This window comes from Rhineura floridana, chromosome 6, assembly GCF_030035675.1.
Source record: "Rhineura floridana isolate rRhiFlo1 chromosome 6, rRhiFlo1.hap2, whole genome shotgun sequence".
Taxonomy (NCBI): domain Eukaryota; kingdom Metazoa; phylum Chordata; class Lepidosauria; order Squamata; family Rhineuridae; genus Rhineura; species Rhineura floridana.
Window position 1 is genome coordinate 5406863 of NC_084485.1, and position 23935 is coordinate 5430797.

General features: G+C 52.0%; 1 protein-coding gene across 5 annotated transcripts in view; it reads right to left on the reverse strand.

The window, feature by feature from the left end:
• Positions 1–2438: 2438 nt before the first annotated feature.
• HM13 (histocompatibility minor 13) overlaps positions 2439–23935 on the reverse strand; it is a 29210-nt gene continuing 7713 nt past the window's right edge. The window contains exons 4-13 of one of the 5 annotated variants that reach the window (XM_061630842.1): positions 23580–23668; positions 21748–21872; positions 21500–21625; positions 19598–19655; positions 15053–15136; positions 13464–13500; positions 13023–13125; positions 11148–11233; positions 5663–5848; positions 2883–2968 (exon numbers count right to left, since the gene is read on the reverse strand). In XM_061630842.1, coding sequence (XP_061486826.1) covers positions 5698–5848; positions 11148–11233; positions 13023–13125; positions 13464–13500; positions 15053–15136; positions 19598–19655; positions 21500–21625; positions 21748–21872; positions 23580–23668 — 859 coding nt within the window. In that variant the 3' untranslated portion in view covers positions 2883–2968; positions 5663–5697. Of the gene's footprint in view, positions 2969–5662; positions 5849–11147; positions 11234–13022; positions 13126–13463; positions 13501–15052; positions 15137–19597; positions 19656–21499; positions 21626–21747; positions 21876–23579; positions 23669–23935 lie in introns of all 5 variants that reach the window. The other 4 variants (XM_061630843.1, XM_061630841.1, XM_061630844.1 and 1 more) reach the window with 4 other exon arrangements.

Consider the following 23935-nt stretch of genomic DNA (forward strand, 5'->3'; position numbering starts at 1 on the left):
CCTGGCCAATGCACTCCCAATCTGCTCTGCATTAGGGAGCAGGCGACAGCTCAGGGGCAGATCACATGCAGAACAGTCCCAGATTCAAACTCAGGACATCGCCGGTTGAAAAGGGATGCTGGGGTCAGAGAGGCCTCTTGGAGCTTTCCCTTGGATGATAAGGGAGTCAAAGGTGTACTAAAGAACGATAAGGAGATTGCAGAGAAGCTAAATGAATTCTTTGCATCTGTCTTCACAGTGGAAGATATAGGGCAGATCCCTGAACCTGAACTAACATTTGCAGGAAGGGATTCTGAGGAACTAAGACAAATAGTGGTAATGAGAGAGGAAGTTCTAAGCTTAATGGACAATATAAAAACTGACAGATCACTGGGCCCGGATGGCATCCACCCGAGAGTTCTCAAAGAACTCAAAGGTGAAATTGCTGATCTGCTAACTAAAATATGTAACTTGTCCCTCGGGTCCTCCTCCGTGCCTGAGGACTGGAAAGTGGCAAATGTAACACCAATCTTCAAAAAGGGATCCAGAGGGGATCCTGGAAATTACAGGCCAGTTAGCTTAACTTCTGTCCCTGGAAAACTGGTAGAAAGTATTATTAAAGCTAGATTAACCAAGCACATAGAAGAACAAGCCTTGCTGAAGCAGAGCCAGCATGGCTTCTGCAAGGGAAAGTCCTGTCTCAGTAACCTATTAGAATTCTTTGAGAGTGTCAACAAGCATATAGATAGAGGTGATCCAGTGGACATAGTGTACTTAGACTTTGAAAAAGCGTTTGACAAGGTACCTCACCAAAGGCTTCTGAGGAAGCTTAGCAGTCATGGAATAAGAGGAGAGGTCCTCTTGTGGATAAGGAATTGGTTAAGAAGCAGAAAGCAGAGAGTAGGAATAAACGGACAGTTCTCCCAATGGAGGGCTGTAGAAAGTGGAGTCCCTCAAGGATCGGTATTGGGACCTGTACTTTTCAACTTGTTCATTAATGACCTAGAATTAGGAGTGAGCAGTGAAGTGGCCAAGTTTGCTGACGACACTAAATTGTTCAGGGTTGTTAAAACAAAAAGGGATTGCGAAGAGCTCCAAAAAGACCTCTCCAAACTGAGTGAATGGGCGGAAAAATGGCAAATGCAATTCAATATAAACAAGTGTAAAATTATGCATATTGGAGCAAAAAATTTTAATTTCACATATACGCTCATGGGGTCTGAACTGGCGGTGACCGACCAGGAGAGATACCTCGGGGTTGTAGTGGACAGCACGATGAAAATGTCGACCCAGTGTGCGGCAGCTGTGAAAAAGGCAAATTCCATGCTAGCGATAATTAGGAAAGGTATTGAAAATAAAACAGCCGATATCATAATGCCATTGTATAAATCTATGGTGCGGCCGCATTTGGAATACTGTGTACAGTTCTGGTCGCCTCATCTCAAAAAGGATATTATAGAGTTGGAAAAGGTTCAGAAGAGGGCAACCAGAATGATCAAGGGGATGGAGCGACTCCCTTACGAGGAAAGGTTGCAGCATTTGGGGCTTTTTAGTTTAGAGAAAAGGCGGGTCAGAGGAGACATGATAGAAGTGTATAAAATTATGCATGGCATTGAGAAAGTGGATAGAGAAAAGTTCTTCTCCCTCTCTCATAATACTAGAACTCGTGGACATTCAAAGAAGCTGAATGTTGGAAGATTCAGGACAGACAAAAGGAAGTACTTCTTTACTCAGCGCATAGTTAAACTATGGAATTTGCTCCCACAAGATGCAGTAATGGCCACCAGCTTGGACGGCTTTAAAAGAAGATTAGACAAATTCATGGAGGACAGGGCTATCAATGGCTACTAGCCATGATAGCTGTGCTCTGCCACCCTAGTCAGAGGCAGCATGCTTCTGAAAACCAGTTGCCGGAAGCCTCAGGAGGGGAGAGTGTTCTTGCACTCGGGTCCTGCTTGCGGGCTTCCCCCAGGCACCTGGTTGGCCACTGTGAGAACAGGATGCTGGACTAGATGGGCCACTGGCCTGATCCAGCAGGCTCTTCTTATGTTCTTATGTTCTTACCCCATGGCCTTGGAAAACCACTGACAGGCAAAACAGAACATGCTGAGCTGAATGGATCTATGCGCTGGGTGAGCATAGAAGGGTAGATCGAAATTTTCAGGGATTCTTCATGGCTAAGTAGTTCTGGAAAAGGCAGATAGGTGTAAGTCCCCCCTCAGGCGTGCTTTCCTTTCTTTTCTCCCCCCCCCTCCAATTCACAGTGTGTTTGAGAGGCTGTCCCATCCTGCTTTTCAGTAGTCACTAACAGCTCCTTCAGCTGGCCACTGCTTGCAATTTCCCCACTTGGGGCTCCAAAAAGAAAGCAAGCACACCAGCAGATCACACTGAGTGTTTATGAGTCACCATTCTCCCTCTCTCTCCCCCCCCTCCCCCAGACAGAGACAATGAGTCCACCCTTGGCCTTCAATATTTGCTTTTTTTCCTTGTTTATTTTTTTTAAAATATGAGAAGCAGCAAATCCACAATACAAAATTTAAAAATCAGCTCCGAGTCTCCCAACCCCCCATTTTCTTCAAGACAGTGAATAAAATAAGGGGAGCAGCTGTCAAAAGGCTGGTGAGGAGAGGGTGGAACTGCCTTGCCCCCATCCTCCTCCTCCTCCCCCTCCCCAGGGAAACAGGAGGAACTTCAGGTAGGCAGGCAGATGTACGGTCAAGACGCACCCCCTGCCTCCCACCCCTCCACCCCACCCCACCCCACCCGCCTTCAGACAAATGCACAGGTACAAATACACATGCCCGGTACACGATCCAGTTTGCCTTTTTTAAAACATGAAAGTTCACTTGCGATGGGGAGGGGGTGGTGGAAAGCAGACAAACCCCAGCCCGGCTGAGCGCCCCAACCTCACTGGTCCTTTTTCCCCATCACTGTCTTCCCTTCTTTGGCATCCTCTAGCAGCTCCTTGGGGGCAGAATTCTCCTCGTAGCTGGGGAGAGAAGAAAGAGGCGGAGGGTGAAGCCAGCTCAGCTCGGCTCAGGAGAGTCTCAGCTCCGCAAGTGCCTTCCCATCCGGTGAGGAGCTCAGCTCTGCCCTGGGACGCAAGGCACAGCATGGGAAAGGACAACGACGCGGCAGGCAGTTCACACGAAGAGTTCCGCACCCTGAATATCTTTGAGGTCAACCCTTCCCTCCTTTCTGAAACCAAAGTAACTAGTTATGCTTCTAGCCCTTAAGACTGTGACGGCAGAAGGAAGGGGGTGGTATCTGCAGGGAAGTGAGGCTGGGGGCCTTGGAGAGGGTCCCTGCATGGAAAAGGGGTGGGTCTGCCTTTGGCCCCTCCCCATACCTTGCAGGAAAAGACAAAGCCAGGCACAACCAAGCAGCTACAGAAGGATGCATTGTCCCAGAATTCAGCGTGCGCGTGTGCGTGTGTGTAGAGTTTCAACATCATGATATTCTAGTACAGAATAGACAATCCTGCCCCCCCCAAAAAGCTTGTGTGTTGCAGCCAACTAAATCCTTCTCAGAGGAGACCCACCGAAATTAATGGACATGACTGAGTACACAACCCTTGCATACAACCCTTTGGCTCTCTGGCTCCGAGACGGGCCTCAGCTCAGTTTCTGCCATCAGCCCGCCAATGCTGCCCCCTTGCTTCCGGCTGCCTCTCTGCTCCAGGACTCCACCTTCCCCAGTGATCCTGTGTGGGCAATCAGGGAAGGAGGATGGATAACTTTCCATGCAGGCACGAACTTTAAAGAAGCTGCCGTCTGAGCCAACACACTTCCACTGCAATTCCTCATGAATCAAGCCTGCGAGCCGAGGCGATTCTCAAACCACCGCAGCAGATTCCGCATGGGGCAACTTGAGCGACTAATAAATCCTTCAAGCCGTATCTCTTGGTGAGGGCGACAGGAAACAGAAGACAAGAGAGGACAGATCTCTTAACAAGACGGACGGGAGCGTAGTCAAGCAACCCTCTGCACACACCAACAGCTTAGGGGGCTCCTTTTGCTGCACCAACCAACAGCCGCCGTTGAGGGGAAGCCCCACCAAGCCTGCATGGGCAAGTCACCAGTCACGGCACGTGCGAACAGTGGAGATAGCCGGGTCAACCCCACAGGGGGCCTTGCAAGGAGCTGAGGGCACTCCTTTCCTGAACAAGCCATGCTGCAGCCAACGCAGCTTTGCAAGAGTGTAATGCGGCTGCTGTGCTCCCGGTGGATCGTGCCCAGGATGGCTCACTGCTGAAGGCACACAAGATACTGCAGCCGCCTCCAGGAAGAGCAACAGGGGCAGAGAGAGTTGCAAGAGGACCCGAGACAGGATGGATGGAAGTCGCTTTGTTCATTTCCGCCTCACGCCTTACCACCCAAACATGCACTCCCCCAGATCACCCATGCGAGGGAGGGAGGCTCTGCACACAGGAGAATACTCTGTACAGGCTTGGTGGGTGATGGTCTCCATTTGGAAGCTAACCAACTGAAGAGTTAGGAGCTGAATTACGAGTTGCCACTGCCTTCGCCAGCTCACTGGTCTATGTAGCCCCTGGGAATGGGAACCTCTGACCCACAGGCCTAATTAGGCCCGCCAAGTTCCCCCATTTGGCCTGCCAAGCTAGTTTGGCCAAGATAAGCAGACCTGCCAATCACCTGACATCAGCCGTGGGCAGGCAAAAAAGGTGACTGGACCGCTCCAAAGGGGGCTTCTGAAGATCAAAGCACTCATATCACCTGAGGCCTGCCCACCTGTCAAATCTGGCCTATGGGAGGCAAGGGGGCTATAAAATGCGCGTACATAGCACGCACGTGTGCCATCAACCAAGATGGCGGCAGAGGCTTCACCCCCTTAGGGAAACCGTGGCTGCCATCTTGGTTAATGGCAATGCTAAAAGACAGGCGACAGGTAGGTGGGGTGTGGGGGTGTGGGGCGCACACACACGCACACCAGGGCCCGGGAGAAGCTGATGTCCAAGGGCCCTGGCATGCCTGGGGCCGGCCCTGCCCGCTGGCCACAGGGCAGAAACGTAAGGAAGCTGCCTTGTGGCAAGAGAGATCAATGGTCCATGGAGCTCAGTGCTGCCTACACTGGCTGGCAGGCACTCTCCATGGTTTCAGACAAGGAGCCTTCTCCAGGCCTACCTGGCGACTCTGCCGGGGATTGACCCTGGAACCTCCTGCATGCAAGGGAGGGGCTCCTCCCTTGGGCTACGCCCCTTCCTTCTGAATTGCTCCCTATCCAGCCCCTCCCCTCCGATCTAGCCACATTTCCCCCATCTCTGGGCACAAGCTGTTGTGTGGCAGAGGGCGCTCACTTCTCAAGGACTTCATGTCTCACTGCTGGAGCACTGTGCAGTTTCAGGGGCAGCGTTATGCTGCTTTCAACCTGCAGGGTGCTTTGCAGGTCCATTTTGGGCCAAACGCTGGAAAAAACCAAATACCTGCTGAGTTTCCAGAAGGGTCTTTCCCAGCCCCACTACCGGACATTGTGCCTGGGACCATCTGCATCGGCCTTGCCCAGCCCAGTACGCTCCAGGTCCTTTGGATTACAACTCCCATCAGCCCCAGCTGGAACAGCCACGCTCCCACCAGCACCAGCATCCTTCCTGCCCCTTCCAGCGCTGTGTCCGCAGATCGAAGGCCTCCCCACCCCAAGGGAGGATGCTCGGGTCTCCCCCTACCTGGCTCTAGAGACACGCGGGCAGGCCCGAGAAGGCTACATGGTGCTGGGCCTTTGCTGCCGGCGTCTGTGGGAACAGGACAGGGTCTGCTGCATGGAATCAGCGAGGCTGGACGGAGACCCGGAGACACTAGGGAAATGGGTGAGCCTTGGGGAATGGGGCAAGATTTCAGCAGAAGATTCGTAGCTGCAGGGAGAGAGAAAGGGGAGATACAGACAAGGCGGAGAGACGGGGGGCCGAAGAGGAAGAGGGAAAGGAAGGCTAAGGAATGGCGAAGGGAACTGAGTGGCAGCACGACTCAGTTTACCCCCTCCTCACCTGCCCCCATTGCCAGGGCCCGCATGAAGGGTCAACACGGCTGGACATCTGCCACCAAGGAGAGCCCCCCTGCTCCTCCTCCTCCCCCTGCAGCCTGTGTGTTCAGCTGCCTCTTGCTGTGGCCCAAATAACAGTGGGAAGGGGAAGGAGGAGGAAGAAGAAAAGATGCTGCTGCCTGCTTCCTCACTGTCTCACAGCCAGACGAGCAAGCGGGGGGGGGGGCAGCAATGAGGAGAAGACGAGGAGGGGCAGCAGGAGGAACAACCGTCAAGAATGAGGGCAAGGAAGGAGATTCACTGAGAGGCTGCCTGGCCCACTGGCCCTCCAAAACCTGGAGTTGGCACTGACCCACGGCCATGCGGGGGAGAAAATGCCAGAGAGCAGAGGGCAAGCCTGCCCTTCCTTTGAGTCTAAGGCCAAAGATGGGACCCTGCAGTGGGCTGCCATGGTCTTCCACAAGGCCTGGCCAGGTTGCAGACAGAGCCGTTCTAGGTTTCTCTCTTCTGAAAGTAGCCGAGCCGTGACGCAAAGGCACCGTTTGCCCTCGGCTGGATGCTGCCCAGTTCTTCCCGTGCACAGACACGGGCACACAGGACGCTCCTGTTCCCACCCAACCGTCTCTCTCTCTCCGAAAAGGCCCTCCCCGCCTGCACCCCCATCTCTTGACAGGGCCCTTTCTCTCCCACCCAGTTGCCTAGGAGCAGGCAGACATTTCAAGAGCGACGGACCAAGTCATCCTGAACGAGAGAGGAAGAGCTGCCAAAGAAAAGGCAGATCCTTTTTGCAAAGTCAAAAAGAGAAAGGGATTGCCTGCTAACATCCATTTCCACAGAAGGGGCCCCGCCCCGCCCCCTCCCTGAGCCCCACTGCAGCCTCTCCCCTTCCACAAAGAGGGAGGAGAACTCCAGGGGAGAAGCTGAGCAGAAAAGAAACCTGGGATGGGAAGAGGATGCTTCGTTCAGTTAACTGTCTTTTATTGATTGGTTTTTGCAGTTGCTGTTTTGCCTTGTTGTACACCGCTAAGAGCTGTATTTAACTATAAGCGGTATATAAATGGACTAAATAAATAAATGGACGTTATTTGACAAGTAGCAACAGCGAAGACGCTTACAAGTCAAGTTAACGCAGCAAGAGGGCAAGACAGTAACTCTGGAACGGGGAGTGGCATAAGAATGCAAGAAGAGCCTTGGCTGCTGGATCAGGCCAACGGGGGCCCATCTAACCCTGTTCTCACTGTGGCCAAACTGAGGCCCATCATGGGAAGCCCGTAAACAGGACCGGACAGCAAAGAGCACTCTCCCTTCCTGCGGCTTCCAGAGTTGTGGCGAGGTCTTCCAGGTTAACACAGGCAAAATACTGTTCTAAGTTAAAACAGTACCATTATTAATATGAGTTTATCTTTGTTTCTCTCCGCTGGAGTTGTTTGCCATTAAATATATATTTAAACAAAGAAGCCAGAGCCGACTCAAACAGAAAGGTGGAGCATCTGAGGGCGCCATTCTGAACCAGCAAAATTTGGGGGCATGTTTCCACCTGCCGCTCCCAGGTTTCGATGCAGCGTGCCTTGTGCGGAGAGCTGCTATACGGCCACAGCATTCCCATTTCTCCCCATCGCGGCTTGCAGAGTACGAATGGGGAACAGGGGAAAACGGAATGGTATCAAACCACATAATCGACAACAGCCACTAGAAGCTGAGCAGGAAGACCCAACTCAGCTTGATCCCAAACAATCAGATAAAAAGAATCCACCTCCGCTGTAGGTCTTTAAAAAAAGAAAGAAAGAGGCTGGGGAGCAAGTTTCACACCTGGCCTTGATGCCACCACTCAGTGCTGCAGAAGGAGAAAAAATTATTAGGCCAGCCTTCACCAACCTGGCACTCTCCAGATGTTTCTGACCAGAAACCCCATCAGCTCCAGCCAGCAGGGCTTATGGGAGCTGCAGCCTGAAACCTCTGGAGGGCGCCAGGTTGGTGAAGGTTGTGCCCTGCAAAAAGCTGGAAAATGAACGTGGACTCTCCACCTTTGGAAAAGCTTCCCCATAACTGCCAGAAGAGGTGTGAGTGGGAAGCAGACTTCAGTTTTCATGTCAGATATTGAAAGGCTCAGACCAGCCCCGAAGAGGCCAGGGCCTTGGCTGGACCTATAACTTCCCCTTCAAGACATCTGGAGGTGGCAGGGACCAGCAGTAAGAGTGGGGCTACGCAGGAAGGCTCCTCAAGGGTAAAGAGAATCGTTTCCAAGCTCTGCAAGGTGAACCGCCGGGAAGGAGCCCAAACTCCTGCTCTTGAGAGCCCTGCCACGCTCCGTCGCCCTTCCTGTGAGGCGGTGCAGACACAAGCACTCTCCCACCCCATCCCAACACATGAGAAAGCCTTCAGGATGGCGTGCATCAAAGAGAGAAGGCCAGGAAGAAAGGCCCCACTGGGAGTGAGGAGCAGGTGACCTCCTCAAAGAAGCAGTTGCCCGGGTGAAGGTCAGGGTGCCCGAGAGGTGCGAGACCAGTTGTTGTTGGAATGTATGAGGTTCAACTCCAGCTTGGTGGGTTGAGGCTCCATGGAATTAATAAGGGTAGCTAGAGAACTAGACCTCTTGCTGGTTGAGGCTATACCTATCCCTTTGATCCTGCCCTCTCTTCCCTTCCTGCTAGACTGATAAGCAACAAGATGTTTGATCCCAGTTCCTTCCCGCCTGTCTCTGTGTTCTCTTTCTCTCGAGAGGGGAGCAGACATCTTCTCTTTGTCTCTCCTCTCCACCAGGATGAGGGCGAGTACTGGGACCAGTGCTCGTTTCTCCAGCATAGACCAGTTAAGCTAGATATAGGACTCTTTCCTATCAAGCATGTACTTCCAGAATAGTTTCTTATTTTAAAGCGTAAAGTCTCTGTCTGACTAATTTGCAGGGAAGGTAGAATCTTAGCAAAGACACACACACACACACACACACAGCTCACTCAATACTCTCCGTTCCGCAGCGCTACGCAACTCTGCTACGCATCTCAACAGAGAGAAATTCCGTCAATAGAGGTGCTGATAACAACCAGGTAGAGCTAGGAATGTTCATTCTCACAGCGGAGACAGACTCGCAGGACAATTCTTGCACTCTCGGGGTGGGATTGTAAGAGGCGGCAGGCAGGCATTGTCCAGGCAGCGTTTCTATGCCCAGGATTGAGATACTGTTGCTCAAAGTGCTCCGGCCTAAGCCTGCCTAGAGTCACATTTCTGGGTTGTAATATTTCTCCTAACCCAAAATGTGTGAGAGCTAGCTGCAGTTCAAGGTGGTGGGAGGAATTTCTGCACATGCTCAAAGGCACTCCTCTATCACTGAACGTGACTACTGAAAATGCATACCAGGACAAAGCTCTGGATCCAGCAACAAGCCCTCTCGTTGCAACTGCTTCGGCAGCCATCCAACCTGCAGCAAGCTGTCCAACACTCAGCCTATCAGTGGCAGGTTGTGGTGGCCCAGAAGCCACGTCTGGAAAGCTCCTTCACCGCAGAGGCAGGCCTTGCTCCCTACCGTGGCACTCCCTACCCCCTGCCCTCGAGTATTTGTAGGAGCTCGCCCTTTGACGACTCCACCACCCCAGAGTTCCTTCACTTGACTTAAGAGCTTGACAGCTTCTAAAGCAGAGGATGACCCCTCTTTGAGGTAAGCATGCCTCAAACTGGGCATAAAACCAGAGATTACCCTGAGTGCTGTGCTGCAAGAACACAGGCAGTTTCCTGTCCACTGTCCTACCGAAGTGAGGAGAAAGGAGCGGCAGGACACCGGAGAGGCAGGCCAGGGAGCTAGAAGCCCTCTCTGGTCCTGCCCAGAAGAGCCACAAACCCCTGGGGCCTTGGCCGCTTGTAGCGCCTGCGCCAGAAGCTGGCCACTGTTAAAAGCCTTTACAAAGCACCTGGCAAGGGGGAAGGCTTAAGCCAGCCCTTGCCAACCTGGCACCCTGCAGACGGTTTGGTTTGTAACTCCCATCAGTCCCAGCCAGCACGGAGTGTGCAGTCCAAAATAATTGGAGGGCCCCAGGTTGGCAGAGGCCGACTTAAATCAGCAAGCAGGGGGGCCTGGAAGTTTACCAGGGTGGAGGACAGCGGCCTTTTGAGTTACTCTGTGGGGCAAAAGGGTCAACAAAGCAAACTCTGCCACCGTTCCAGCATGTCCCAAGGCAACCAGGGCAAAAAAAGGATGATCATCATCATCAAAGTAGTTCCCCCCCAACAACAGGCCATCCCAGATCTAGGAGGAAAAATGGACCAGAAGGAAACGGGAGGGAGCTCCGTGGGGCCACAGCAAGTCTCAAGCACCCCGTTGTACAAAGGACTCCAGAGAATTTTTTAAAATGCAAGAAAAACCTCCTGCCACCTTCCCCAATCTAGTGCCCTCCAGAGGTTTTGGACGTCAAACTCCCATGAGCCCCAGACTTATGAGGCTGGGGCTGGTGGCAGCTGTCGTCCAAAGCACCTAGAGGGCATCAAGCAGGCAAATGCCAGCTGATTGGCTTAGGGGAGATATGATAGCACCCTTCAAGTACTTGAAAGGTTGTCACACAGAGGAGGGCCAGGATCTCTTCTCAATCATCCCAGAGTGCAGGACACGGAATAATGGGCTCAAGTTGCAGGAAGCCAGATTTCGACTGGACATCAGGAAAAACTTCCTGTTAGAGCCATACGACAATGGAACCAATTACCTAGAGAGGTAGTGGGCTCTCTGACACTGGAGGGCTTCAAGAGGCAGCTGGACAGCCCTCTGTTGGGAATGCTTTGATTTGGATTCCTGCACTGAGCAGGGGGTTGGACTTGATAGCCTTAAAGGCCCCTTCCAACTCTACTATTCTATGATAGCTGATAATGTTGATAAACCAGGCAATGGGGTGGGGCTAGACTCCAGTAGGGTATTGATGGTATTCAGCTCTCTGGCCCAGCCCCAACGCTCACAGGTGAGAAGAGAGGCCAGCCGATTCCCACATGAACCTCCTTTTAGAGGCTCTCCTCACACTCTGAAGATTATCAGAAGGAGACAGAAGCCAACTCAGCCACACACACACACACAAGGTTCCCAGAGATCCCCCCACCAACCACATTGGTCCAGATAGAGTCACCCCTGCTGGCTTAATCTGATGGCTGTGTGGCCGCAAAGCAGCCGTGGGGCTTAGCCGGTGGCACGATCTCACCTGAACATCTCCGTCACTTCTCCCTTCACCAGAGCCACCAGGAGAGGAAAGCCAATGCAGGCCGGGACCAGGTACAGCAGAGCCGGCTGCAGGGGGGAAACCAAGGGGGAACGCATTAGGGAAAGAGGGAGCAGAAAGGTGTCAGAGACAGACGGATGCAGACTGGTCCAAATTAGGGCGCAGAGCGTAGCTACAGAGGCATATCATGAGCGTGAAGGGGCAGGTTTGTTATATTGATATTCAGTTCCCCATTTCACACTTACAAGCCTGCAAGACCGTTTAATCTGGCAAAACAAAGCCCCTGGCAGGTCACAGGGATGACCGTAGGCTGTAGGGGTTTTCAGAGATGTTGAGCCTAAGCCACTGAGAAGCTTGTGTTAAAATCAGAATCCTAAGCTGTGTCTAAAGGACCCTTCCCCAACCGGTTACCCTCCAGATATTTTGGACCACAACTCCCACCATCCCTGTTCGTGCTGGTTGGGGCTGCTGGGCAGGGCTGTGGAGTCAGAGTCGTGGAGTCGGAAGCAATTTTGGGTGGAGTCGGAAGAAATGTACTGAGTCCGACTTTAAAATAAAATTAATATTTAAATATTAATATATTAATATTAATACATTAATATACATTTGCCATTTATGAAGGAGTCGGAGTCAGACAGTAGAAAAATAGAGGAGTCGGAGTCGAAGGTTTGACATACCGACTCCACAAGCTCTGCTGCTGGGAGCTCAACATCATTTGGAGGGCACCAGGTTAGGGAAGGCTGGCCCTAAAGGGATCCAGGAAGCCAGTACTGATGCCAGCAGCAGAGGGCCGGGCTCTGCTTAGCATCCCACCTCCAGCTGAAGGTGGCTGCTGCATTAGGCACTGGCTGAAGCTGCAACAGGGCATGAGAGGTCCCGACCACAGCTTCTGGGGCCAGGTTAAGTTGCCCCTCTCAAAACACTTGCCTAACTTGCAAAGAAGATCTGGATGAAGCACAATGGCAAGGCAAAGCTTAATTAGCTTTTGAGAATTATTTGGACAGCTCATCTCAAATGTGATGCTCAGTTAGGAGACCAGGATTTGCATCAACCTGCATAAATACCGGCTCGGCCAGCTGGGATCGAAGCTGTTCTCTCTTTCTGGCCAACTGGGTCACTAGCGCAGAGTCAAGGGGCAAGCCTTAGGTGCTGGGAGGGGCTGTTCATGTGTTCAGAAACAGTGAGGTCTGCATAATTTACAAAACTGGCATTGGCTGTTTCCGAGCTTGATTGAAGGTGCTGGTTTTAACCTATAAAGCCTTACACGGCTTGAGACCACAATTCCTGATGGAACGCAGCTCCCGACACAAACCCACCCGTACACTACGCTCAACATCGAAGGCTCTCCTTTGGGTGCCTACTCCGAGGGAAGCTGGGAGGCTGGCAACAAGGGGGAGGGCCTTCTCAGTGGTGGCCCCCAAATTATGGAACGATGTGGTTGACGAGGTGCGCCTGGCGCCAACACTGTTGTCTTTTCAGCACCAGGTCAAGACTTTCCTCTTCTCCCAGGCATTTTAGCACGTGTTTTTAAATTGCTTTTTAAAAATGTGTTTTTAAATTTGTATATTTGTTTTTAATGTTTTTAACTGTTGTAAACCGCCCAGAGAGCTTTGGCTATGGGGTGGTATACAAGTGCAATAAATAAATAAATAAAAAGAGGGAAGCAAGACAGGCAAGCGGGAGTGGCAGCAGGGTGCTAGAACTTCACCATTGCGCTCAACGCCTACTCTCTCCTCCTCCCCACCTCCCTCCCCCATCCCCAATGCCAAGAATGTCCTATTTCTCAGAAGAAGCCAGAGGCCATGCAACAGCCCGTCGGGCACATATGGCCTTTTGGTGCAGGAAAAGGCAGCTCACCTGGGCATGTTTGAAGATGTGCATGATGAAGATGGTGAGGCCCAGCCCAAAGATGTAAGCCACAAAACTGGCGTAGAAGTACGTGTGCGTGTTCTTCTTGAGGCTGAGTTAGGGAGGACAGCAGAAGTGGGGGTTATGGCAATCTGGAGGGCAGCACCTCCCCACCCACCCCCAGGGCAGGGGAGGCAAGAGAAATGCACCACCCAAACTGGCACTGAGACATGCCTGCAGCCCCCTGCCTCCAACACCCAGAGAAAATCCACAGAGCCCTTCTTGCCTACCACCATCACCACCCCTCCTCCTCGTACAAGGACAGCCACCCTTACCCCCAACTGGTATTTTTTCAACCCCACAAAGCCCCTGCCCTTTTACGAAAAGGTCGTCACTCAGTGAGACGGTGCTGCAAGTGGTGCCTTTTTCCACGTAGATTGAGGGACTTACCTGATGTCAAAGCGCAACAGCAGAGCAATGAAGATCCCTGGTGTGGGTCGGGAGAGAAGAGAGCAGAAGAGGTACAGTGAGGACTGCAGGGGGAAGATTGTGCCAGACGCTCTGCCCTGCTCAGAGGCTGGTCTGGGATTCCCTGCTCTAAATACAATCTGTGAGGCCACAGCACCCCCTTGTGGCTGAAAGCAACACTGGGGCTACACACAATGGACTCCTGGGCAGGGACAGACAAAAGATCTATGTAAAGGGAGAAGGGCAGGTGGCAAAACACTGAGATCTGCTTCCTCAACCACAAGGGTGTCTCTCTGCTTTGCAAGGTGCTGACCCCAGACAGGACAAGTTGCACCCTCTTCCCTTCCTCACCACTCCTCTGCAGCTGATTTGCGAGGGGTCCCCTTAACTGTGTAATGAGAGGATTTCTCTAGTAGCAGAAAAGTCCCAGAGCTACCTGATTCTGCAATTCAGATTCTCCCTTCCCATAGCCTTAGACACGGAACTTGGTGTGCAGTTACTACACATGAACCTCCCCTACTAGGTCAGGGCTTTTGTCCCTAAGAGCCCAGCGCAGGAGTCACCCCTGACCCTGATTCCTATCAAGGAACTCCAGTCAACTGCAGATCCAACACAAATGCAGGCCAAAGAGGCTAGCCACCTCTGTAGAGATCCTGGGTGCCAGTGTCTCTGCCAGGAAGAATATCAGGGCAGCCTCGCCCAACCTTTGGGTCCCCAGATGTTGTTGGACTACAACTCCCATCAGCCCCGGCTAGTATGGCCAATGGTCAAGAATGATGGGAATTACAGTCCACCAACATCTGGGGTCACAAAGGTTGGGAACTAGTATTAGGGTCTAATCCAGGGGCAGTAAACCTGTGGCCCTCCAGACTTTGTTGGGACTCCAACTCCCATCACCCTTGCAACCGCTGGCCGCACGGAGGGGAACTGGACTCCAGCAACATCGGGAGGGCCAGAGCTTCCCCTCACCAACTCCAACTCATCACAAGGAGTGCAGAATGGAGGGTCGAAGATGATGATGTGACAAAAGCAACTGACCCCGGCAGGGGTGGGGAACTTCTGTTCCACAGGTCACATTTGGCCTGTGAGGCTGCTCCTCACAAACCACTCCGCCCAGCCCACATCTGATATTAAAGGCGACATCAGGAGCGCGGGAGGGACGCACAAGGCTGCAAAGGAACAACTGGAAGCTGGAAGCAAACTCCTGATTGCTCCAGAAGAGCAAAGAGGTTTTCATTCAAACAACACAAGAGATAAAAAAGCTCAGTTGGAGTGAAAAGTTTGACAGGTGGGCAGGATAGTCCCCGTTAGCCATAATGACATCAGGTGATGGACAGGTGGGCTGTCCTGCCCACTTGTAAAGAGCTGGCCTGCAGGGATAAAGACAGATGAAGATCTGGCCCTCTAGGCCTAAAAACGTCCCCACCCCTGCTCCGTGGAGCGTGGGCCAGTAGACTTTTTGGCTCCACCCCACGCCTACTCCAAGGTTCCACCTCTTTCCAGCCTACCAGCACCAGAACAGTCGTTTCATCAGGCTGAACTGGTGTCCGCCCATGCTCCATTCCCCTTACCTGGGATGACAATGTCGCCCAGGCCCAGCATGGCAAAGTTGTCGGCCTCCAAGCCTTTCTCTAGCAGATCTTGGGGGAAAACCACTGGGGGAAATAAAACAGGTTGATTCCATCGCAGAAGAGATTTCCAAGAGGTGCCATTTGAAGGCTGCATTCAGTTTCTCTTAAACACACATACCTGCTCGTGCAGGAAGTGGCTTTTAGACAGACACACACAACCTTATTATTAAAACCATTTCATGCTGAGGTAAAGAAAGCAAGGCAAGCAGCATCTGACAATCAAGACTGGCAGCAGACTCAAACAGGGACCTTTGCAACCCACCCTTGCTCACTCAAAAGGCTTAACAGACAAAATCTTGCCGTTTTCCCAAATGCTAAAAGAGAGGAAGAGGGGTCAGTTCTCTGCTCTCCTGCAGCCGCTGTGCTCCTTGCTGTCGACATTCTTATCTCCCGTAATGCAGGGTCACCAAACCCACTGATGCCAGGCAGCCTGAGCTGGCAAGGGGCATGCTCCTGCAGGGAGGAGAGGTGCTCAAAGAATGGCGACTCTAGCATCTAAAGGTTCAAACTGGGCCTGGAAATGTACCAGAAGCCACAGAGTTGCTATGGAATGGATTAAGTACGTTCCTCCCTCCCCATTCTGACCAGGGGAAGGCCGCAGAATCCGGCGCCAGCTGAAGCTGCCAGCCAGTCTTCAGGGACAACATCATCTCAAGCGAATTGCAGCAGCTGGTCTCTCCGTCCAGTACACCTACCAGACTGGACCCTATGGATTGTATGCTCCCCACTATCCTGCTTGGGGATCTTGTGTTGCATTAATCCAGCTATTGCGCTTCTCCAACTGGCCCTCCCAAACTCTGCAGTATCCTAAGGTTGGCTAGGACTGAACCCAAAGCACCCAAGCACACAGTGGCCCCAGAGCTGCAGTTCAGGGCATGAGCTCCACCTTTCACAGCTGGGCTAATATTGCTCTACGGCTGGGAGGAGCCAGATCCTTCCTTCCCCCACCCCTTCAGGGCAGCTCTTGACATTTTAGCCATTTTAAGATTTCTTAAAAAGGGAAAAGCGTTGTGAGGAGGACATGCCGGTTGAGGGGAACTCGGCACAGACAATTGGTGGCTGTACCGTGTTCCGGTCCTCCCCACATCCACAGGATTGCTGGTAGTTCTATCAGCCAACTCTCGGATCTCCAGTTGCTGCTGCTTAATGCCAGATCGGTAAATAATAAAGCTTCCCTCATCCATGATTTAATTGTGGATGAGGCGGCCGATCTGGCGTTTATTACTGAGACATGGGTGAGCGATCTGGGAGGCATTAATCTCTCCCAGCTGTGCCCACCTGGGTACTCGGTTCAGCATCTGGGTAGATCCGAGGGTCGGGGAGGGGGAATCGCTGTGGTCTATAGAAGTTCCATCCCTCTCATTAGGCACCCTATCCAGGTAGCTAATGGTCTGGAGTGTCTCCATATTACGTTGGGCCAGCGAGACAGACTGGGAATACTGTTGGTGTACCGTCCACCCTGCTGCCCAACAGCCTCCCTAACTGAGCTGACGGAGGTCTCGGGTTTGGTGTTGCGATCCCCCAAATTTATGGTATTGGGGGATCTCAACATTCATGCCGAGACCGCTTTGTCTGGGGCGGCTCAGGACTTCATGGCCTCCATGACAGCCATGGGGCTGTCTCAATTTGTTACTGGCCCTACGCATATTTCGGGGCACACTCTAGACTTAATTTTTGCTACTGGAGCAGGGGATGGTGATCTGGGAGTGAGGGATTTTACATCTATTCCTCTGTCATGGACAGATCATCGCCTATTGAGGTGTAGGCTCACAATGTTTTCTCCCCTCTGCAAGGGTGGAGGACCTATTAAGATGGTCCGCCCCCGGAGACTAATGAATCCTGAAGGTTTTCAGAAGGCTCTGGGGAGTTTTCCGGCTGATAAAACTGACGCTCCTGTTGAAACCCTGGTCAATCTGTGGAATACGGAAATGACCCGGGCAGTTGACACGATCGCCCCGGTGCGCCCTCTCCTCTGCAGAGCTCAATTGGCTCCGTGGTTTACCCCGGAGCTAAGAGTGATGAAGCAAGAAAGGAGACAGCTTGAGTGCAAATGGAGACGAACTCCCGACGGCTGTGGTCTTGCACTTGTGAAGATCTCTACCAAGCTCTATGTGAAGGCGGTGAGGGCAGCGAAGAAGCAGTACTTTGCTGCCTCCATTCAGTCATCTTCTAACCGCCCAGCGGAACTTTATAAGGTTGTTCGGGGACTTTTACACTCTGGTCCTCAGAACGCAGTAATACCATCAATAGCCCGCTGTAATGAGTTTGCGAGACATTTCCAAGATAAGATCGCAAACATCCGCCGGGACCTTGACTCCAATATTGTAGCAGTTGAGCCTAATGAGGTGTCCGGAGCACAGTCCTGTCCTGTTTTATTGGATGAATTTCAGTTGGTTCAGCTCGAGGACGTGGACAAGGTGCTTGGACAGGTGCGGGCGACCACTTCTGCTCTGGATCCTTGCCCCTCATGGCTAATAAAAGCTAGCAGGAACGGAACAGCCGGATGGGCCAAGGAGGTGATCAATGCCTCTTTACGAGAGGGAGTGGTACCACCCTGCCTGAAACAGGCAGTGGTGAGACCGCTCCTAAAGAAAACCTCCTTGGACCCTGAAAATCTTGACAACTATAGACCGGTAGCAAATGTTCCGTTCCTGGGCAAGGTTTTAGAGCGTGTGGTCGCTCACCAGCTCCAGGCTCTCTTGGATGAAACTGATTATCTGGATCCATGTCAATCGGGCTTTCGGCCGGGGTTTGGTACAGAAACAGCCTTGGTCGCCCTGTATGATGACCTCTGTCGGGAGAAAGACAGAGGGAGTGTAACTCTGTTGGTTCTCCTTGATCTCTCAGCGGCTTTTGATACCATCGACCATGGTATCCTTCTGGGACGTCTTGCGGACTTAGGAGTTGGAGGCACTGCTTGGCGGTGGCTGTGCTCCTACCTCAAGAATCGTCTCCAGAAGCTGGTGCTTGGGGAGCATTACTCGAGTCCCTGGATACTCCAATATGGGGTCCCACAGGGTTCAGTTCTGTCCCCCATGCTCTTTAATATCTATATGAAGCCGCTGGGCGAGGTCATTAGGAGATTTGGAGTGCGTTTCCAGCAATATGCTGATGATACGCAGCTCTACTTCTCCTTTTCATCTTCTTCAGGTGAGGCTGTTAATGTACTAAACCACTGCCTGGCCGCGATAATGGACTGGATGAGAGCTAATAAACTGAGACTCAATCCTGACAAGACTGAGATGCTGTTGGTGGGAGGGCTCTCTGCCCAGATGGTTGATGCCCGACTTGCCCTAGATGGGGTTACACTCCCCCTAAAGGAGCAGGTCCGTAGTTTGGGGGTCTTATTAGATCCGCTCCTGTCACTGGAGGCTCAAGTAGCCTCGGTGGCACGGAATGCGTTCTACCAGCTTCGGCTGGTAGCACAACTACGACCCTATCTGGATAGGGAGAACCTTGCCACAGTTATCCATGCTCTGGTAACCTCTAGATTGGACTACTGTAATGCACTCTACGTAGGGTTACCTCTGAAGACGGTTCGGAAACTTCAGCTGGTGCAGAATGCTGCGGCCAGAGTTCTTACTGGGACAAAAAAAATTGATTATATAACACCTGTCCTGGCCCAGCTGCACTGGCTACCAATATGTTTCCGGGCCAGATTCAAAGTGTTGGTTCTTACCTATAAAGCCCTTAACGGCATTGGACCGCAATACCTGGCGGAACGCCTCTCCCGCTATGTACCTACCCGGTCGCTGCGCTCGACGTCGAAGGCCCTTCTCCGTGTCCCAACGCATAGGGAGGCACGGAGAACGATAACTAGAGCTAGGGCCTTCTCAGTGGTGGCCCCCGAACTATGGAACCCCCTCCCTGATGAGATACGCCTGGCGCCTTCTTTGCTATCTTTTCGGCGCCAGGTAAAGACCTATCTCTTCGCCCAGGCATTTTAAAAATTTTAAAATTTGAATTTAAAATTGAAAATTTTTAATTATGTTTTATTGTGTTTTTGTATTTTAACCTGTTTTATTATGCTGTGCACCGCCCTGGGAGCTTATTGCTATAGGGCGGTCTAAAAATGTAATAAAATAAATAAATAAATAAATAAATAAAAGATTACTACTTTTAAGGGTGAGGCATGATTTGCCAAGGAAATTCGGCATTCTAAGTGTGTTCATTTTGTAGTTTGTGTCCAAGTTAATTTCTACCTCAGCTACCTTCTCTTACTTTTATATTGTTAAACTTTGCTTTGTACTCGTCTAATGAGAAGGAAGAAATGAATATGAACTTGACAGGTGGGCGGAGCGGCCCATCTGTCAATCACCCAACATCAGGCGAGGACTCGAAAGGGGCTCGCCTCTGAAGTCCATTTGTAAGTGGCTTCAGTACAAGCCACGCCACTTGGAAACCAGCTTCAAAGGGATGCCAGCCATGGTCAGCTGCTGCCCGTGCCTGCACTCTGGTTGCCAGTGGTTTAAGCCAGCTACTCACGTTTGATGGGTGCCTCGAATGACTTTGCAACAGTCACCATAACGTTGGTGCCAAAGACCTGGGGAAGAGAACAGCAAGAAAGACGATGACTGGAGCTCAGGCCTCCATGCTGCTGCAGCCAGCCAAGGGAGACCAGGCCTGCCTTAAGAGAACAGCTGGATGCAATACCTGCCCCTCCCCCCTTCTGATTTTGCCTCTTCCTTAGCTCAGCTTCTAAAGTATTTAGCTTGGGCTTCTCCATGTGCGCCACGGCCAGCATGGCCAATGATGGGAACTGTGGTGCAAGACATCTGGATGGTTGGGGAAGGCTGATTTAGACAGACCTCTTGAAAGGAGCCAGTGTGGCCTAGTGGTTAGAGTGTCAGATTACAACATGGGAGACCAGGGTCCGAATCCCCACACAGCCACGAAGCTCACTGTGTGACCTTGGGCCAGTCACTGCCTCTCAGCCTCAGAGGGAGGCAATGGGAAACCCCCTCTGAATACCGCTTACCATGAAAGCCCTATTCACAGGGTCGCCATAAGTCAGAATCGACTTGAAGGCAGGCCATTTCCATTTTTCTTGAAAGGGTGGGCAGAAGAGAAGACAAATGAAGGCACCATGAACTGAACTTCACTCAGACCTCCACGCACCTGCTGCCGACAGCTTGCAAGTCCTCCTTAGCCGTGAGGGCAGCCTCAAGTTGCCTGTTGTCTTCTTGCCTTTGGGAATCCGCCGCTCCCTTGCTGTCTGCCATCCCCTCTCCTTCCCCTCAGCCACCTTCAACTTTTCTCAGAGCAGTAGCGGAATGTCTTATTATACCAAGAGCCCTCTTTCAGATTCCTCCCCCAAAGCCTCCCTTTCCCACACAGCCTTAGTACCTGCCGTGACAAAAGCCCAAGAATGTGTAGCTGAAAGGTTCATGCATATTCTTTCCTACGTACTCCTCCCTCTGTTGCTAAATGCATCTCCTCCTGTCAACCTGCCTCTCTTGTGGAACTCCAGGCAGCGAACAGAGGTCTCCAGATGGTGACAAATGGGTTCCCAGACAGTCACCTTTCCAGGCACTGACCGGACCCAGGCCTGCTTCACTAGGAAGGCTGATGCATCACATGCCTTCCATCAGACCATGCTCAGGAACCAGTCAACATTCCCTTCCTGTCTCTTCCCCCATCATGATGAGCTGAATGGTTCATTGACATTACGGCAGGAGAGTCAATGAAGGAGAAAAGGGACCCCGGAGGAGTGAGGGTGGGGAGAGAGAGAACGGAGAGCGCAGAGACGAGGAAAGAGAGAAGAGAACCCAAGTCTCTTCTGAACCTTGAATTTCGGTCAAGCACGAGGGAGAGAGCTACATGGATTTGCCACCTAAGTACAGCTGAGTTTCTGTTTCGGGAGCGGCTTACGCTCTGAGCAAGACTCGAAGGGCCTCCAAGGGTTCCTGGGAATGAATATTCAACAGAGGGTAGAGGAGGCTGCATTTTTAAAAATGCTGCTGTACACCACCTTGAGGTTTTGGGAGAGGGCACTCTGTGAACACCTTTAATAAAGGTAACACACAGCAGGGAAAGAGAAGGCAGCCTGAGATAACGGGACACACACACACACACGACTGTACACGTATGGCAAGAAAGATTTGGGGTAAGCCAAAACTTCTGCTCCCTGTTCCATACCAAATGCAGGGAAGGGACCAAACAAGGAGAGTGTTCTGGTCCTGCTTGCAGGCTTCCCAGAGGCATCTGGTTGGCAGGATGGTGGCCTATGCGGCCCTTTGGCCTGATCGAGCAGCCAGGCTCTTGGTAAGAGCAAAGGCCACAGAGCTGGCTTCAAGGGACGCTTCTGCAGACAGCAACACCTCGCCGAACTGGATCTGCTGAGCCCAAGAGAAAGCCCCGAGGCAGCCCTGGTCAGCACGTGCTTACCCAGAAGACGTCGTAGACGAAGAGGCCCCCGAGCAGGATGCAGCCAGTGCTGACGTTGTTCAAGTGCAGCAGCTCCACCCCGTTGAGAGAGAAGGCCAGTCCAAAGAGGTTGTTGGCAATCCAGTGCTGGGAGGAGGGCAGCACAGGTCAGTGTCCAGCAGGGGTCTCCTTTCCCACCCGCCCCTAGCATTTTGGGCAAAGAGCAAACCGGCTCCCCAGGTCCAGCCTAGCCAGAGTGCCCAGCATACCTTCCTCAACAGGTACCAGATGCCAACAACGCTGCTCATGGCCAGGCACACAAGGTCCTTGGTGTCGAATTCGTAGTTCACGATCTCTGCAACAAAAGCCACCAGGCTGTTTTCACCGCTAGCAGCTTCTTTGAATACAGAGCAAGAGTAAGGATGGACGACAGGCGGGTTTGCCAAGGAGCGAAGAGAACAGACGCTTGTTTTCACACCGATACTGCAGGCTGACGAACGGCCTTGCCCCGAGACAGGCTGCTGATCAATGTAGCCCACAACTGTGATCAGGGGCAGCTCTTGAAGGCTGCGGGCAGAGCGAGATCCTTCCCAGCTCTACTCTCCAAGATCCATTAAACAGAAACGGCAACGACCAAACATGGGGCTTTATGAGTGCAAAGCGTGTACAGCGTCACTGAGCTAAGAGGAAATGGGTCATAGCTCAGGGGCTTTGCATGCAGAAAGGTCTGCTTAGGGTTGTCTAAACGTTAAGCCATTTAGAAACATTCTATTTTAAAAATAAACGGTCCCATGTTCGATCGCAGGGAGCTCCAGAATCAGGCAGCAGGCAACGGGAGAGCCCTCCGCCCAAGCCTCAAGAAAGCTGCTGTCATCACAGGCAATCACTGAGCTGGATGCACCGAAGGGTCTGACTCAGTGAGCAAGATAACTGCCAACGTGCATATGTGGCCTCTCCCAAGTCAAGTGCTCCATTGCCAAAGCAAGCACTGCCCCCTCATCTTCAGCCAAGGCTTGAAATATTCAAAGCCATTAAGACTCCCTCTCACCCCCTCTACCAGGGCTCCTATCTGTGTCTCTTCCACCTGACTTTGAAATAGCCTCCATGATGCTGTCTGTCAAATGCTGCAGCTGCCCTCACCCCCATCAAGAGAAGCTCCTTTAAGCAAAGGCTACGTCCACTCTCAGAGGTGGCATGCTTCTGAATGCCAGATGCTGGAAATGGCAGGAGCGGAGAGTGCTCAGGTCTTGCTTCCCGTGGGCACCCGGCTGGCTGCTGTGACAACAGGATGCTGGACCAAAGGGGCCGCTGACCTGATCCATCAGCCAGGCTCTTCTGTTCTTTTCTGAACCAGCCTGACCATCCTCTCTATCACCCGGCTCTCTCCGACCCAGACCATGTTATGTGCGTGTCTATCTTGTACCTTCTCCATTCCATCCTTATCCTGTCCATCAACAACAGACTGCAATCAATCTGAACAACTTGGGATCCACCACACCAAGTGCAACTCTCTAGACCAGTTTTTCCAAGCCTTTGAGTCCCCAGATGATGTTGGACTACAGTTACCATCATTCCTGACCATTGGCCATGATGGATGGGGCTGATGGGAGTTGTAGTCCAACAACATCTGGGGACCCAAGGCTGTGAAAGGCTGCTCTAGACTCTATAACGTGACCAGCCAGATATTTATCAATCCCCCCAATCCTGTTCTTGAAATGAATTGAGCCTCTTGCAGGCCACACCTGATTTAGAGGAGTCACAAGTTGTGCAGAGACGTTGTACATCCTTTTGGAAATGACCAACCCATCCCTCTGTTCTACAGCTGTATTCTTGCTGGAATTAGCATAAAAACAACAGCAGGTGGTGGCTGGAAGACAAGGGAACTCCAAGACACCTCTGCCAGTATACTGGCTGCATGAAAAGAAGTGAAAAATAATTGAAAGATCTCACCAGTGAAACCCGGAAAATGCAGGTTAGGCTATCAATGGCCTTCAGTTTGGGAGGAGATCAGGAAGCAACATGCAAGGGGTGGGGGAGAATGTGGGATTCACACAGAAAACGCTTCAAGCACAAGACCAAGCTGGCTGGCAGGCAGACTTACCTTCCTTAGTTTCCCCAGAGCCCTGAGTGAAGAGGAGCTGGTACTGTTTGTTGGGAAAATTGGCTGGGAATAATTTGTTCATCACAGGGCTGAAATCAGAGGGTAGGGGGGAAAGAGAAGGAAGAAGGTGACTCCTGAAGAAGCGTAAGCGACAACAGAACTGGAGCTGTGTGGGACCACGGGAGGAGGGCTGAAGGGGTTTTTCCACCAAACTCTGCTGCTTGCCCCAGGTTTAGCTGGTCACCAACAAGTGTTTGCACCAGTCATGTAACTAATACCCACACATGCAATGAGGGCTAAGTCAGGGTGTAAACAACATATGTAAAAGTTTGCTCCAGGCCGGAACAGTTTGCAAA